At 40.2% G+C, this 18,268-nt stretch overlaps 1 protein-coding gene across 1 annotated transcript in view; it reads left to right on the top strand.

The window, feature by feature from the left end:
- dnaaf5 (dynein axonemal assembly factor 5) overlaps nucleotides 1-18,268 on the top strand; it is a 99,706-nt gene that overhangs the window by 57,471 nt on the left and 23,967 nt on the right. Inside the window, exons 7-9 of the mRNA XM_080206840.1 lie at nucleotides 1,774-1,917; nucleotides 9,306-9,474; nucleotides 13,998-14,145. Of these exons, the coding sequence (XP_080062966.1) occupies nucleotides 1,774-1,917; nucleotides 9,306-9,474; nucleotides 13,998-14,145 (461 nt within the window). The remainder of the gene's footprint in view (nucleotides 1-1,773; nucleotides 1,918-9,305; nucleotides 9,475-13,997; nucleotides 14,146-18,268) is intronic.

Raw genomic sequence — 18,268 nt, forward strand, 5'->3', positions numbered from 1 at the left:
TGAATTTGAAGAACAACTATTGTGTGTGCATGGCATAACTTCAACTCCTGAAAGTGAAGGTGCCTTTTATCAGAACAAACTTTGTTCCTGGTTGGGTGGTGAATCAATGCACTTCAGATGCTCAACATGATCATGTACATTAATGCCTTTCAATTGAGATCTACACCTTCTCCCATTTGATAGGGATTTTCAGCAAAACCATGCATCGAGTGGTTGACATGGTCTGATTAATCATCAGACCATTAATGCCATGATATCTCAGTGTAACATTTTCTCCCCTGCGAACTCTTGCAACCTCTATGCCTATTGTAACTTCCCCACTTAAGTCTTCATATAAACAGTTTTACCATCACGGCTCAGGCCTCCCATGCAATCCAACATTCTTTCTATCCAAGATTTCCAATCTAAAGGCACATGGCACATGTACTCTATTTCTCAGTCTACTGTTGGCTATTACCTCTAACAGGCTGCTGCCAACACACACACGATGCACAACTTATCAGGCAAAGCATCCACCCACTTGCTACTCCTGTGCCATTGTCAGGATCCAGCTGTCGGCATCATACGCAAGTAGCATCACAGACGTACAGGAAGTTTAGTTGCCACTGATTACATTTTCTAATGTAGCTTTCATCTTTATTCCAATTTTTTCAGTAATTTTTCTGTTGACAGTCACTTCAGAGGTGTTGCACTTAGTTCACCGTATGGGTACATTTCAAAAAATACTTCAGATTGCCAGTTTTATGGTTATGAAAGCACAACAACTATCTCTAGGCAAAGCAAGAGTTACTGCCAAATACTGACAGTTGTTCAGCCATGTCTTTGATAAATAGAAGGAGAGTTTTTCCTGCGTCAAATAATTTGTACAGATTTGACCTGGATACAAATTCCTTCTCCTGATCAGAACCAGGTGTTAATAGTGATTGCTGAGGAGAATATATGATGATCAACCGAACAGCAAATTACGATCCTTTGTTGTAAAAGGAAATTCACTCCTTTCAAACAGTTCAGTGTCTTCTCTGGAGGTATTTGCCCCTGTGTCCTAAGCCAAATTTTGCACCTGGCAGCCCAGCTGAATGAAATTGGATCCATGCCTTTGAAATCTGTTGCATTAATGACAACCTACAATAACATGGTATGAGAAAATAGATTTGTGGCTTTTGTCTAAACAAGTTAGGGAGAAAATGTTGTGTTTGTACAAAAGGAGTAGTGCTTTAGAACATATTGAGGTCACACATACCGGGTCTTGATCTCTCTTTTAGATTAGCAGTAATCTTTTGGCAGTTTCATAAACCCAACAATCAAATGAATGGAAATAAAGGGTTTGAGCTACACAACAAAACAATATGGGAGAAGAAAAAATAAAGATTCGGAGATGATGTAGAAAAGTTTAACTGTCGTTATCAAAACTGTTTACCAGCTAGGGATGTTATACCAGGAAACTGGTTTGAAATTTTATCTTGTGCCTGCTGCTTCTCCTAGCAGGAAGCTGATGTATACGAAGCAGCTGATGACCTGTGGGAAGTGTGTCGGTCCTGTTCCCACCAGAGTCATCGTACCATTTTTAATATATAAAAAACACATGCGTGTTCATAATTATGTAAAACATTCTAATACAGCTTTGGAATCAAATTTGCAACCGATTTCCATGAAGGCCAAATAAATGCCCATGGTATTGTAATAATACGCACAAAAGTAATCAAAAGAATGAAATAGGATGTGAAATTCTGGTGCAAAAATATTGATTCTCTTGTTTTTTTTATGATGCTGTAGGTGGAGTATTTGGAACATTTGCTTGCGTGTGTGCAGATTTTGATTACTGTCTGTGGTAAGCAGTGCAGTGAAATCAATCTGCCCCTGCTTAAAGTGCTGGTGACCATTGCATCCTTAACATCTGACCAAGAACTGGAAAAGAAGGTATGACAGTGCAAATTGTTGAACAAAGTTTGTGTCAGGTGGCAGTTTTTTTTTACATCGCCAGCCATTTCAAAGCCTTAGTAGGTGCACTCTTCTAGTTTTAAATTTAAGTACATGCCCACTTAAATCTGAACTTCCGTCTTGCAACGTGTTTGACTTTTCTGAGTTGAAGTGGCTTTGAATGGAAGAAATGTTGACTAGGTTAAATGAAGCCCAAATTTTTAGACCTGATGCGAAGTAAATCAAATGTCTGTCGTGGTCCAGTTGGTAGCAATCTTATCTCAGTCGGAAGGTTGTACGTTCCAGTTCTACTCCTGGATTAAGCTCAAGAATCAAAAGTGACATTCCAGTGCAGTATTGAGGGAATGCTGCACAATTGAAGGTGCCGTCTTTTGGATGAGAAGTTCAAGCTCAGGCTGCACCTGGCCCTTGGATAAATGTATAAGATTGTATGGCACTATTTCAAAGTAAAGCAGCAGAGCTATCCCTGATGTCATGACTGATATTTATATGTCTCAATCAACATCACAAAAAGGATATTTGGTCATTATCACATTCCCACAATGTGGGAATTTGCTGTGTGCAAACTGCTGTTCCTACATCACAACAGTGACTGGACTGCAAAAATACTTTGACTGTGAAGAGCTCTAGGATTCCATTGGCCCCGAAAGGTGTTTTTTTTATTAAATACTCATCCATCGTAAAATTTGTTTGTGTGCCTGTTGTCTCTTAGTCTCACCGTTGTTTATGTCCTATCTTTATCTGGCAAGGTGGCACAGTGGGTAATATCGCTGCCTCACAGCGCCAGGGACCCAGATTCAATTATAGCCTCGGGTCACTATCTGTTTGGAGTTGCATGTTCTCCCCATGTCAGGGTGGGTTTTCTCCCACACTCCATAGATGCATGGGTTAGATTGATTAGCCATGCTAAATTAATCCTTATCATCAGGGAGATTAGCAGGGTAAATTTGGGGGGTCATGGGAATAGGACCTGGGTGGAATTGTTGGTTCAGAAGCTTTTGGGGTTTGTCCCTTCATCAGGTGAATGCAGAGTTCTGGCCTCAGACAGAGCATATAACAGCACAGACAGTTTACAGATTACTGATTAGAATGCGAGTCTTTACAACTAACCTGCTATTCAAGTCTTAAAGATGCCGACAATGTGGCAAGGAGCATTAAGCACAGGTTAAAGAGATGTGTATTGTCTCCAGACAGTACAGTAAGTGAGGTTTGCAAACCCAGGCAAGTCATGAGGGTTACAGATAGTTAGACATGAACTCAAGATCCCTGTTGAGACCATCCTCATGTGTGTGGAACTTAGCTATCAGCCTCTGCTCAGCGACTCTGCGCTGTCATGTGTCGTGAAGGCCGCCTTGGAGAACGCTTACCCGAAGGTCAGAGGCCGAATGCCCGTGACTGCTGAAGTGTTCGCCAACAGGAAGGGAACAGTCTTGCCTGGTGATTGTCAAGTGATGTTCATTCATCCATTGTCGTAGCGTCTGCATGGTCTCCCCAGTGTACCATGCTTTGGGACATCCTTTCCTGCAGCGTATCAGGTAGACGATGTTGGCCAAGTCGCAAGAGTATGTACCTTGTAACTGGTGGATGGTATTCTCACATGTGATGATCTCATCCATGTCGATGATCCGGCATGTCTTGCAGAGGTTGCTGTGGCAGGGTTGTGTGGTGTTGTGGTCACTGTTCTCCTGAAGGCTGGGTAGTTTGCTGCAAACAATGGTCTGTTTGAGGTTGTGCGGTTGCCTTCAGACGTTTAGCAATACTCCATATCTCCAATTAAGCAGTTATGACCAAGCTATTTCGGGAGCTTGTTGAGATCCTGTCCTATTTTCATGTATAAGCCTTGATTGGGGATATAGAAAGTAAAACTGCTAAGCTGGTAGATGTTGAGGGACAATTCAAAAGGATTCAGTTTTATTTTATTGTTGACATGAAGGGAAAATGTCTTTTCAGCTAAGTGTAAAATAATTAGCATGGAGCCGAATTGGGAAGTTTGTATTAAATTAAACGATCTTGCAACAAATTAGCTCCTTCTGTAGTAAATGGATCAAGTTAAGGTGCACTGTGCAGTTGAAATATCAACATTACTGGTCGGTTAGTTTAGCAAGGGTTAGAGTAGAGATTTAGAGGTAGTAAAATTGCTGTACAGAAGGTTTTGAGCAGATCCCATTAAAAACATTGGTCAGATCTTCTTATCTCATCATAGGAATTAACATTATTGTGTTTGAGAGGTGAGAAATGAAGATCATTATGGCTATCAACAACCTAAATTCTGAGGGCAGGTTGAGCGAGTTGGGTGCATTTACTTTGGAAGGAGGACCCTTTGAGGTTCCATAGTTCAAATCTTTGTCACAAAGAAGTCCACTTCCGAGAATGTTATCAGACTGAAGTTTTCAAGATTATGGAAGGAATTGGCAAACATATTCCAGACAAATTCTTCAGTGATGAATGACTGGGACTCTGGAAGGAAATTAGGTGGAACTTTATTCAGCAGCTTCATCGCCCATAGATATAATGAAGAAAGGAAGAATCTCCATCTATATAGCACCTTTCATGAAATCAAGATGTCCCAAAACACTTCCCCCAATTAAGTACTTCTGATTCACTGTTGTAATATAAGAAGTTAATAAGAGAATGATATTCTAATTTGTAGAGGTTCAAAGGGCAGTAGGATAAATTTTTGGATAGATAAGGATTTGAAAGATGATAATTTGAAGGATATGGTGAGAAATGACTGAGGCAGCTTGGTTGGCTGTGGCAATGTGGCTTGCTTGGGCTGAATGGCATTCCCTACTCTTAAAAATTGTAACGTTCAAAACAAAAGGTGTATGCTGCAAAATCCTGATGGGCCTGGGAAATGAAAATTCAATCCACATTAAAGTTGTGCTCAGTAAAGAGAAAGAACTGGCTCCTGTTCAGATTTTCAGTGCAGGGCTAATGCAAACTAATTACTGGACAGTGGATTGCCATGTTCCCAGATTTATTGAAATATAATGGTATTATATGGTAAATATATAATGATAATTCGATGCATGAAGTGCTTGGCTCAGACATTCAAATTGTGTGTGATGTGCACATGTTTTGAGGTTAAAACTTCCAAATTAATTTTCACAAATTTCAAGACATCTAAAGACTGAAATGGAGCAGGAGAAGCTTCCAGAATTATAACTGTTAGTGATTTGGGATTTCAGTGATTATCTTTTGACAGCATGTGCAAACTGTCATAATTAATATTTAGCCACCTTATGTACTTGCAAATATTATTGAGTGTCTTTGGTTATGAGTGCCATGAGCTGCTTTGTAGCCCAATGAGTGTATTCATCCGCAGTCATTGGCAATGTATCAGAGGACAAATCTAGTCTCTAATCCTGAGCAATAACTGTTGTACTGATTCCAAAGGCTAATTTAAAAAATATATAGAATGAAGCGAAAGAAGTAAGAAGTGTCCAGTTTCCATTTACCTTCTTCAGGGGAAAAAAAAACCCTGTAGCTATTTTCAACTTGTTCCATTTCCTGATCTGATTGGAGAGTGGGCAGAATGAATCAGAGTTTTCCAGTTCGAGATGAAACACTGTTTGTGTGGGAGAGTCTTGATATTTACTTTTGATGATGCTGTTCTTGAGGGAGACACCTCAGCAGGGATAGAAAATGTGGAAAAACTGTACTTTGAGATTCTCCACCCTCTTCTTGGGAGTTCTTGTGCCACACATCATTTGCTGGCAGAGAGCACAAGCCTCAGTCTCATAACCTACCATTGAGGTGATGCGCAAAATCAGCTCAGGCACCTTCAATGCTCTTTCCTTCCCTGTGGTTAAGTGGTTGGCCTCCATTGTGAACCATCCCCCATGTATTGATGTGTTGAATTTACAGGTTTGAACCTTTATCCTGCCACTTTGTGATGGAGCTCAGTGAGTATCCATGTGTTCTGCCACCTAGGTGGCAATACACTTGTTTAACTTGTGTCAAGAGAATCTTGGAAAAATATTGGGAATAATTTTCACTCCCTTCAAAATGAGCTTGTGTAGACTCTTGTATATTGCACCACTTTTTCTCAAATGGTTGAAAAGCAGTACCTCCTGTTTGAAGTCTCACACCAAAGTGTCTATTGATGCAAGAGCCTTTAGATTGGCAATGTTATTTAATAGGTCGTCAGGTCTGGTCTGCCTTTATTGCTCTGATGCTGAATTACCTTTGTAGCTCTTAAAATGTGCCAATCTTTCTCTGATAACGTTCTCAGAAGTGAACTTATTTGTGTGCCATTAAGATTTGAACTCTGGAATCTGACTTTGAATCCATCCCAGATAACTTGTACAAAAAGCTGCTGATGTCACACGTGCAGTGAACTAGAAGCATCTCAATCAAACTTATAATGGGCGTGCTTCCATATCACAAATCATTCCTACTCCCCATCCTCCTTTCCTCCCACCTCCCCAGCCGCACCAGTTGTTTTCAGTAATTGTCTGTTTCAGTCAGAAAATAGCAAGGCTTGGATAACGTCTTTCATTACCTCAAAATGCTTTACAGCCAGTTAGTTCTTTCTCAAGAGTTGGAATTTAGGAAATGCAGCAGCCAATTTGTGCACAGCAAACTGCCACAAACAGTAACGTGACAATGAAAAGATCATCTACTTCACTGAAGTCAGTCACATAAATATTGGTCAGGACACTGGGAAGAACCCCACTGCTGCTCTTCAGAATTGTGCCATGGCATCTTTTATATTCAGTTGCAGTGGTGCCTCATCTGAAAGATGGTACCTTTTGACAATGTAGTACTCCTTTAGTTCTGCAATGGGAGTGTATTCTAGTCCTTAGTGTGGGACTTAAAACCCACAACCTTCAGTCTCAAAGGCAAGAGTGTTGCCCACTGAGTTATTTCTAAAGGATACCTTCCATGGGAACATCATGAAAAGTGCACCCTGGCACAGTGGGGGAGGGCTGCTGGTTTACAATTCCTTAAGTAGAATTTTAAATATGTGCCCATATCACAGGATGTTTTAGTCCTGTAAAAACAGGAGCAAATCAAAAGTTTGGAAAAGGCTGAGATTTTGAGGTCTTTGGAAGCACAATTAATACATTCTTACCTAGGGTTTGAATCCAGCCCATAATGCTGAGATAGGAGTCTGTTCTCAGTGCCCGCTGTAAGGGATTGTGCATGAAATAATTTTGGGCTGTCTCTATCCATTTCCGAATGGGAACATGGCCACAGCACAAAATTTTCCATAATTAGGCACAGATTGGCAATCTGTCTCTGAAAAGCTGTGAGACGGATAGTGTGGGAAATGGAAACATTACATTGGTGCAAGTGGTGGGTGATCATTACGAGACTTGAAGTTAAGGCACATGACTGAAAAAGAACTGAGGGAGTTTTATGCTTCATTTGTGATATCTGTCACAGGAGTGTTTCATGCTGATAAAATACATTTTCAGAGTAGATACTGTATCTTAATGAGCACAAATTTCTCCTTGCATGAATTATAATTTTAAAATCTCATATTTTAGTCTGGTTTAATTTACAGCAAAACCTTTCCAGATCTGTTCTGTGCAAATCGTTTTAATCCATTTACTGACTGGAACCATGGTCCTTTATTAGCAGCTGGAGCAGTAGGCAGTGGGGATGGGTATAGGCCAGTGATTTCCTCTTACACTGAATGCAATGTGCCTGGGAAAATGTTTCTCAGAGAAACATAAAGCACAGAGGGAGACCATTCAATCCATCATGTGTGCTGTCCCTTTGAAAGAACTGTTCAGTTAGTCCAACACAACTGCTCTTTCCCTTATAATTTTTTGACATATATCCAGTTCCCTTTTGAACATTACTAATCTGTTTCCACCAGCCTTTCAGGCAATCTATTCTATATACAAGTCAGATATATATACAGGAATTATTGTGTTCCTTTCTCACACTGGACTTTATCATGTTGTCTGGATAAACTGTAATTCACACAGGGCTAAGTTGCCTGCTCTACTCTGGTGCTCGCCAACATCGGTGCATTCAGTGTAAGAGGAAATCACTGATCTATGCCCATCTCCACTGCCTACTGTTCGCAGATCATACTAAGATGAGTAGCAGAGCAAAGTGTGCAGAAGATGCTGAAAGTCTGCAAAGGGATATAGATAGTCTAAGTGAGTGGGCAATGGTCTAGCAGATGGAGTACAATGTTGGTAAATGTGAGGTCATCCGTTTTGGTAGGAGTAAGAGCAAAATGGATTGTTATTTAAATGGTAAAAAAATTGCAGCATGTTTCTGTGCAGATGGACCTGAGTGTTCTTGAGCAAGAATCTCAAGGAATTGGTTTGCAGATGCAGCAGGTAATTAAGAATTTTGTCCTTCATTGCTAGAGAGATGGAGTTTAAAAACAGGGAGGTTATGTTGCAGCTGTATAAAGTGCTGATGAGGCCACACCTGAAGTACTGTGTACAGTTTTGGTCTCCTTACTTGAGAAAGGATATACTGGCAGTGGAAGGAGTGCAGAGGAGATTCACTAGGTTGACTCCGGAGTTGAGGGGGTTGCTTATGAGGAGAGACCGAGTGGACTGGGGCTATCCTCATTGGAATTCAGAAGAATGAGGGGAGATCTTATAGAAACATATAAGATTATGAAGGAAATAGATAAGATAGAAGCAGGAAAGTTGTTTCCCTGGCAGGTGAAACTAGAACTAGGAGGCATAGCCTCAAAATAAGGGGAAGCAGATTTAGGACTGAGTTGAGGAGGAACTTCTTCAGTTGTGAATCTGTGGAATTTCCTGCCCAGTGAAGCAGTTAAGGCTATCTCATTGAAAGTTTTTAAGGCAAGGATAGATCAATTTTTGAACAGTAAAGGAATTAAGGGTTATGGTGAGCGGGCAGGTAAGTGGAGCTGAGTCCATGGAAAGACCAGCTTATTGAATGGCGGAGCAGGCTCAAGGGGCCAGATGGCCTACTTCTGCTCCTAGTTCTTATGTTCTTATCACTTTGGTATGATGTAGGGTTGGATCTCTATTCAACTTCCCTTCTTTTGTCTGCTGACTACGTAACTATCAAACTAAATAATTTTGTGATAATTTATTCAAGCACTGCAACCTCACAAACCCAGTGGGTAGGATTTTCCAGCCACACTTACCCCAAAACCGGAAAATCCCACCTGAGGTCAAACAGACCTTTTTGCATGGCCTGCCCCCCCCCCACCTGCTGTGATCCCTATGGCAGGCAGGGCGGGAAAGTTCCCCCAGTCTGTTTGCTGACAACAGATGTCAGATATGGTGAACAATTTGGGCCTGCAGTGATAAGTCTGCCATAAACTATTTGCATAGTTGTGGTGAATTGCTTATACTATTATAGTGAGCTGCTATTCTTTAACACATTACAAAGTGAAATCTCTGAACTGGTTGCAGGTAGAGAAAACCTTAGCTTCCCTTGCTGTAGCACAGAACCTGGATAACTTTTTGGACCTGTATAGACAACATATAAGTGAGCTGATTGGATGGGTGGCTGACATGCAGCATCAGTGGACCAGCTACTCTGTACAACACCTGCAGTTTGAAACTATTATTGTTCAATCAGGTAAGGAAAATGATTTGTTGCTCAGTCAAATTTTACATCACTGACATCTTGTAGCTATTTATTTTGTATGTTTTGCATGTAAATTTATTTTTTGCAGACTTGAAAAGTCATGGTAAATCTTAGAACATCAAGCCCTATCCCTATATAAAATGCCATGTAATGGAACTGTAATAGGAGTTTCAGTAGGCTGTTTCACCCTTTGATCTTGCTTTAGGGCTGATTTGTACCTCATGTCCACCTTCCTGCACTATCTCAATGTCATTTAGTTCCCTTCTAACGGAAAAATCTATTTTCTCGTTGTCATTCTTGAGACATTTTTGTTGCTGGCTGGACCAGCATTTATTGCCCATCTTTAATTGTCCTCAAGAGGGTAGCGATGAGCCACTACCTTGAACCGCTGCAGGTACATCCACAGTGCTGTTACGAAGGGGATTCCAGGACTTTGAGCCAGTGACTGTGAAGGAATGGTGCTATAGTTCCAAGTTAGGGTGTGGCAGTTGAAGGCATTCCCATGCACCTGCTTGTGAGGAAACGCCCCCAACTGCACCTTCTAGGTGGTAGTGTTCGTGGATTTAGAAGGTGCTGTTGAAGGAGCCTTGGTAAGTCATTGCAGTACATCCTGTGGTTCGGACACACTGCTGCCACTGTGTGTCAGTGTTGGAGGGAGTGAATATTGAAGATGGTGAATGAGGTGCCAATTAAGTGGCAGGAAATTTAAAAGTGTTGTATGTGATCATCTATTTAATATTCAAGTTTACTTTTTATTGATAACAGTTAAGCTGGCTACACTTTAATCTATTTGCTCAATCGATTGAGAGAATAATGCTGAGTGCATGAAACGTTTTTCAACTCTTTGCATCTAGGATCAGCATCCAACTGTTCCACTTCAAGTATATCATAGAACTGATGCAGCACACAGATCCTTGTTGCAATGGTTTTCATAAAGAAATCCTGTCTACCACATTCCAGAAGCTGTGCTTTATTTTGTACAGTCCTTGCCAAATTCTGCACCCAAGATGACAGTTGTCCCAATTGCAGTTACCTGGATTTGACATAATCTTGTGCTACAGTTCCAAACCCTATCCTGAGTGATGAATATGAATATGCTTACCAGTTTGCTGATCAAGCTAATTATCTTTCTTATCACGTAAACAGAAGCCGAAGTTTATTTACCAAATATCTATTTTTAAACTGTGAATATAATTTGGTTTGCACTCCAACTTGAAACTTTGTTCACCGTCATGTGTGCTCCGTCAGACCCTATTGCACTGTTTGAGCTTGTTTTTTTTTGAAAGAGGGATATCTTCTAACCTCATTTCATTTGATGCCTTCATAGTTGGCTGAGATAGAAGACTTTCATTCCATTAATCTGGGCCAGCTTCAAACTCTGCGTTTCCTGATCTTATCCAGTATGTCAGTCAGCCTCTTTTGTACACTTCTCAAACAGAGCATTCTGAACTACTGCCTATTAGTTTTAATGACTTGGAGTTTGCGGTCAGCATTGAAGGAATGGTGCTCGCCGTTCCTCTCACTGACAGCTGCCCACAAATTATTTGCATGCTTTAGAGCACAGACTTTTAATCCAGCTTCTGATCCAGCATGACGCTGTCTACAGGACATCTGGTGGCATCTGTGAACAGAGCGCAATGTAGCAAGGCTTTTCAGATTTAAGTTTCCTCTTTGAGATGTACAGAATCTAAACCAGGAGATATTGAGTGGGAAGAATAAATTAGATTTTATTCATGGTCAAAAAACAAAATCAGAATTGGGAAGGAAAGATGTGATTGCGACAGTCGGGTAAAAAAAAGTGAACAAAAAATTTTTTTCTAATTTTCAACTTCTAGCTTCTGAGGAATGAGGCTCCACACTCAAATACAATTTTCAGGACCAGAGAGGTCATTTGCGAGTATGTATCATGCCATTGAAAGTTCATTTACTCCTGAGTGCACCAGGTTAAATCTCTTCTGGCAAGTTTATTGGGCAAGTACCTCAACTTCACACAGTTGTGTATGTTTCAAAGCCCAGTCTATTTGGAGAGGTTTTATAATAGCATGGCCTATAGTGTGGAGTAGGGTAACTTGGACCAAAGCTTCCAAATTTCAGCATTTAACTGCACATGTGCATCCTTCTGAACTTGCTGTCTGATTTACTCCATAAGAAAGGTGACCACTGACGTTATTAGTGCAAAATAAGGGCCAAATGCTGTTGTTGTGAGCAACAGTTGAGTGATGTTAGATTTTGTTTGTGGCTTGTGTGGAAGTGCAGTCAAAGTAATTTTATGGTTTGCATCAGATAGTTCTTGTATGCTATTCATAGACGAAGAGAAAAATAATCTGTATATTCTATAAAATCTGAAATAAGATGAAATGCAAGAAATGAATGTGCATCATCATCTGAGAGGAGAATGGGCAGGTTAACATTTGATTATATATCTTCCATCAAAATGTTCAAATGTTAACAGCTTTCTGTATATGGAATATTTTGCCATCGTTATAGTGAACTGGCATATCATACCAGATAACCTACTCACTGAACTGAGGAGCTTAATAGCATCCTTATTTTCTATTGTATTTAAGCTGATATTGTTGGCAGGTTTCTTTCCTACTACTCATGCAAATTGGAGGTGACTGGGTAAACATTTGGTTTCCAGCCTGATCTCTACTTTTCCGGTGTTTTCTTTTCTATCTTTGTTACTCAGCTTTCAATATGACTGTTTCTACTAAATAACGACACTCCCCTGTCGCACCTTCCGGTCAAACCTCCCCACACTGCATGGTGGCACAGTGGTTAGCAGTGCTGCCTCACTGCGCCAGAGACCCAGATTCAGTTCTGGCTTTGGATGTCTTATCTATGTGGAGTTTGCACGTTCTCCCTTTGTCTGCATGGGTTTCCTCTGGGTGCTCCAGTTTCTTCCCACAGTCATAGGTTAGTTTGATTGGCCTTTAGTGTCAGGGATTAGTAGGGTAAATATGTGGGATTACAGGGATAGGACTTGGGTGGGATTTTTGTTGGCGCAGCCTAGACAAATGGCCTCCTTCTGCACTTCAGGAATCTAGGATTCGATGTTCTACTTCATTACTATTTTCTCTTTTCCTTATCCATTTATCACTTTGCTACTGCATTTTTTGAACCTTGAGATAATAATTTCTCTCAACCTGCAATGAGCATGTTCCTTCTGGCTTTCTTCTACCTTGGCTTTTTTTTTTATCATTAATAGAAGCCATCTCTAACAATTCATGTAGGGTGGTCGGTTCAAGCATTTGCAATCTGGCAAGGTTGTGGTTAAGTACTGAATATGCACCTTGTCTACAGTTGGTTGAAATGCAGAAGCAAAAGTGCCCTTTTTTGTGTGTTGCAAGGGTATTTGTGTGGAAGTTCTGAGCCCATATCTGAAATAATTATGTCCTGCCATGCCTCAAAGCAAAAGCTTGACATTAGTTTCCAGTCATAGATTTTGGTGAGAGACTGCGATGATCTTAAAAAACACCTTAAACAGTGTATGGCTGTCCATGGTGCAGACTAGTTATGGTAATTCTGTCACTTGTACCCTGAAATTAGTATGTTCAAAAATTTGCATTTGAGAGCTTTGCTCATTGTGATGTGCACTCCAGACAGCAGTAACACCCCACTAAGACTGTGACAATGTGCAATTGTGGAAGAACATTTGATATTATTAATTTAGTTAGCTCGTGGTACAACTCCTCCACCATCAAAATATGTTCAAAGATGTCTCATAACCTGAAATCCATCTGAAATATTCCTCTTGTCACGTAGCCAGGCCATACAGATAATGTTGCACTTGTTTTATTACAGATTCAAATCTGATAGTTTCCATAACTTTACATAGTGTATTATTACAAAACTAGGGCATGTTCCAGACAAGTTTCGTGCATGATCTATGCATTGCCACAGGGCAGGAGCTGAGTAGGGGTTTAAATGAAACTGCTTACCTCTATCTGAATTCAGATTCAGTTTCTTTGGAGGCACTTTTTAACCTGCTGGGTGTAAGTGGAAGTTTTTATTTCAAAATAACAAAATTGTCAAATTGGCACTGTTTATATTGTAGGTTTATAGTTTGGTCAGAGCAATCCAGAATTCACAGCCATTGTGTAAGGTGAGCAACTGATAAGATCTTTGAGAACTGACAGCTTTATCACAGATGTGAGTTTACTTTGTGGAGCTTAGCCGTGCTCCTAAATGGAATCGGATATCTCTAAACCCACTCAGAATGAAGTCTGTGGTCAGTTGTTACACAAAAGGTATTTTACATAGTTGAGCAAAATGATGAATTAAGCAAAATGAACGTTCTTTTTGTAAAGGTTTCTGTAACTCAATGTTCTTATTTAATATATAAAAGTAACTGGACAAAATTGATACTACTTTTCTGAAAGTTCACTTTGAAGTAACCATTGTGCAAAATAATGTGTTTATCTAATTTTTCAAGTTTTTTCAAAACATCTCTGCTTGACAAGCACCATTCAAGTGGAAACATTTCCTGAGATTGTCTACACTTTGTTTTGTAGGTCCTGTACTTGGGGAATCACTACATGAAGTTTTTCCAGTTTTAAAAACCTGCCTTCAGCCCAATAGAGATCCTGAGATACGATTAAAAGTCTTCACCATGTTGTCAAAATTATTGCTAAATGCCAACGAAACTCTGAACTCTCAAGGGTATGTGCGCTGCTAAGTTCACAATGACAAATTTCTCTGCATACGAATTTATTACTTTTCATACTGTTCATATTTAAAATTTTAAGTTTAATCAAGGAAAATGTAAGAGTCTGATTAGTCCTCGTTAGCTGTGACCATCTAGAGTAGAGATATTCATTTATCATTGTTTGATGACACAGTGTCTCCTTATTAGTTGGGGAAAACAAAGTGAAAGGGGTGTAAAAGGCGTTCAAATCTTGTGATTGTGGGTGACCCGAGGACCCTTGTTCTTTCTTCTGCATCAAAATACAGATCTTTGCCTCAGGATTGTGTGCAACCTGTCAGATTTCAATAATTGAGGGAGCTCCGCAGTACTACTTTCTTGAAAGGTGATTGTGTGACATTAAGCAAATAGTTGCATTTCTGGAAAAGAACGCAATCTTGCACGCTGGGAATAGGCATCTCAGATTTTTAAAGTTTTCACTTAGTTGGTGTGTGATGGTGTGGAGCTAATTACAGAAATGCAAAGGAAGAGTGGAAGCCCACAAGGTACCATTTAACTTTGAGTGGTTTGCTCTTTCCTCATTGAAATAAAACCGTGGATAAAATCATTGTGCCTGCCAGCTTTGGTGGACACGAGGGACAGCAGGTTTCCAAGTGCTTTTCTTGCAATGCCTGTAGGGAAATCATTATTGAGACTAACCATATCCTGAGATAGATTAGACTTCTTCACTGCAAGATGTTTTCAACTTTTCCGTGGAATTTTACAGACTTATGATTCAGATGACAGGTGCACAATTTCTCTGTCATGGCTCTTGAATTCGTTGTCTCGAATGAACGCTAATGGTGCTGGATATTTCTTGGCCATGCAGACTGCCAGACTCCAAATGCTCATCATATGATTTCTGAGTGGCCCACCCACTTGTTCTATTTTCTCTCTCATTCTCCCGTCCTCCCCCCTCACTTTTGCCCCCTGTTTTACATGGTTGGCCTTAAATAAAAAGCATTTTTGTTTCTCTCCTTCTGCAAATTCCGTTGGAAAAACTGTATAAAGCCAAATGAACGCAAGTGCTTTGATGTGGACATTTTACCTATCAACAGTCTCTCTGAACAATGCAAACACAAAGACAAAACTGAAAATGGGTCATTGAATGCAGACCACCTTGTAGAATTACATTAGTCAGTTCAGGTTGCATAATTAACTGGATTAAAATCAACATTTCCTTCTCTGGGTAATCCAACATCAATCACATGAGATGTATTTAATTATGCTGTAAGAAATTACTTTTAATTACGTGCTATTTTGGACGGAACTAGAACGAGCTGTAGTTTTGGCAGCAATTAAAGTCATTTTAATAATTGTAATAAGGGAGCGCCATCTTCTGGACTGTGCACACTGTAACACAGATGCATTTTGTTGAATCAATTGCCCCAGAAGCCAAGCTTTTTGAAGTTAACAGGCAGATTCCTACTGCACCATTCATGAGAGGAAGATTCAAGTTTGGCACTCTAAGCTTATTTTTGTGATGCAAATGTGTATGTTATTGATGAGGCGTATCAAAATACAAATTAGCATGTTACAGCGGTATCGCTGACATTCCAATTTCTCCATATTTGCACTGTCTGTCTTGCTTCACTTGTAGTGCACGTGGAAAGTGTAGAGAGAGAAATGCAATAAATGAAGGGGAAAAATGAGGTGGGGAAGGAGAGACAAAAATCCAAAATACCTTATTTGCCTCTCCCTCCCATCTCACCATTCTGGTCTAACAACTTTAAATGCCACACTATTCAGTCAGTTCATTTTACCTTTCTCAACCCTTTGCTTTTATTTGCAGGCATCGTTTTTGTGTTATATCAACTTGCTGGGGCTTCACATTATTTTATAAAAATAAATCTTGCTGACAAATAAGTATAGATGCTTTTGGTATATTTGTACAGTTCTGTGTGTGTTAAAACCAGAATCCTTCACTTTTTAATCTCTCATTAATATTTGCTCTCTAACATGAGAAATTTATTTTTGTTCAGTCTTTAATATTTTTCACTTGCATGAAAATCTCCATTCTAATTTGAACTCCTTTATCTGGAATTTTGGAAGTTTTGTATTGGAGTCAATTGGCTTCAGCTGCAGCTGTGCCTTCTCTGTTACCTTTGGCTCGAAAGGTTCTGCCTCCCCCTGTATCACGGGTGCACTTTTATGTGCAGTCTGTACACCTTTCCAAAAGAGGAAGCTTCAGCTGTTATCTACCATCCAAGCAGAGTTGGGAAATACCCAAACAAAGAAATCATTCAAGGCGGCCAACAAATCCAGCCATTTGGACCACAGTCTTCCAACTGAACATCAAAGACTCAGCCTTCAATGGTGCATTGAAATAAAAAAAAAGTTGAGAAAAGTTATATTTAAGGTAAAGCAAGCTAAGTCAACAACCAAGTTTTGAACTACCCGAACCTGACTTTCTGCACCACGCCTACCTTGTTGAAGGTAGCAGACTGCCAGCTCTTTTCTGTTGAAGGAACCAAGCGTATGTAGCAAATATTCTGCAACCCGGTGGTTTTCAAGCTTTACTTTACGTGAGTGGAGGGACCCCTCTCCAAAAACAACAGCACGCCTTGAGTGCTGCTGCCTCCCTCATCCGATTTTTCTTGAAGAAAATGCCAATTATCAAAAGAAAGATAGCTCTGCTATTGCAGATGACATTGTTTATTATCATGCAGCAACGGAAGTTACCTATTGATCAGAGTGCAGGATTTTAATGTCAGTTTGGCAGAAAAACCTTAGTTTTGTTCAAAACACTAAATCTTCATCTTAGGAAGACTTCATATACCTAGCCTCTGAGGCTTGTAATCTATTCGAACAGGCTACTTTGCTTCTTGTCCAGCTTCTTAGCCCAGAATTCTTGAATGTGTTGTTGCCACCCTCAAGCGCTCCCATCTCTCCCAGAACTCCACATTTGAATCAGATTTCTGCTCCTACTGCAATACCAGAACCAAAATCATTAATGTCATTCTATGTAACTCTGACAAAGGTAAACTTTGTCACCTCAACCTTCTTGACCCAAGTGTGACTTCGATCTATTTTACTGCACAATCCTCCTCCGGACCCTCACCATTGCAATGCCGCTGGATGGTTCTACTCTTGCCTGGTTCCATTCTTATCTATCTAATTATAGACAAAGAATCACTTGCAATGGCTTCTCTTCCTGCTCCTGTACCATTACCTTTACTTCTAGTGTTCGTCCTTCTCCTACTTGATTACGTGCTGACCCTCAGTGACATCATCCAAAAGATAAGCATAGTTAGTTTTCCATGTACACTGACCGCACTCAGCGCTATCTCACCATGATTTCTCTTGAGTCTGCCACTTTTGATTAAAATATCAGATTGTTAGTGCTGGATGACCAAAAACCTCCTCCAATTTAATAGTGGAAAGACTGAATCCATTTTTTGTCCTCCCTCCACACTCTGCTCCCTAGTTATCAACTTGATTTCTTTCCCCAGCATCAGTCTGAGATTAAACCAGTCTCATCACAATCTTCTTGTCTCATTGAAATGAGTTTCAGACCCTGTTCACACCATCTCTGCAACTGCTTATTTTCACTCCTGTGACCTTTCCCATCTCAGTTCGTCTGCTGCTGAAGTTGATTAGAAAAAGGAGCAGAATTAGGCCATTTGGCCCATCTGTTCCCCCATTTAATCATGGCTAATATGCTCTTCATCCCCATTTTCCTGCCTTTTCCCCATAACCCTTTAACCCATTACCAATTAAAAATCTATGTAAGTCCTCAGATTTACTGACTGTCCCAGCATCCACTGCACTTTGGGGTAGCGAATCCTCATTCGTGCCTCTGTTATCATTAGCCTTCACTATATCAATGCACTCCTGGCTGATCTCCCTGTAAACTTTCCTCTGGTTTACTCTGTTAACTTGCAGCCATCCAAAATTATGCCCACTTCTTAACTCGTGCCAAGTCCTGTTCACCTATCAGCCCTGTGCTCACTCAACCTACATTGACTTCCTGTCAAACAATTCTCATCCTTATTTTCAAATCCCTTCATGGCCTTGATCTGCCCTATACAGTAATCTCCTCCAACTGTACAGCCCTCAGATATCTGTGATCCTCTAATTCTGATCTCTTGAGTGTCACTG

The sequence above is a fragment of the Carcharhinus amblyrhynchos genome, chromosome 18, assembly GCF_965287045.1.
Source record: "Carcharhinus amblyrhynchos chromosome 18, sCarAmb.v2.hapA, whole genome shotgun sequence".
In the NCBI taxonomy this organism is placed as follows: domain Eukaryota; kingdom Metazoa; phylum Chordata; class Chondrichthyes; order Carcharhiniformes; family Carcharhinidae; genus Carcharhinus; species Carcharhinus amblyrhynchos.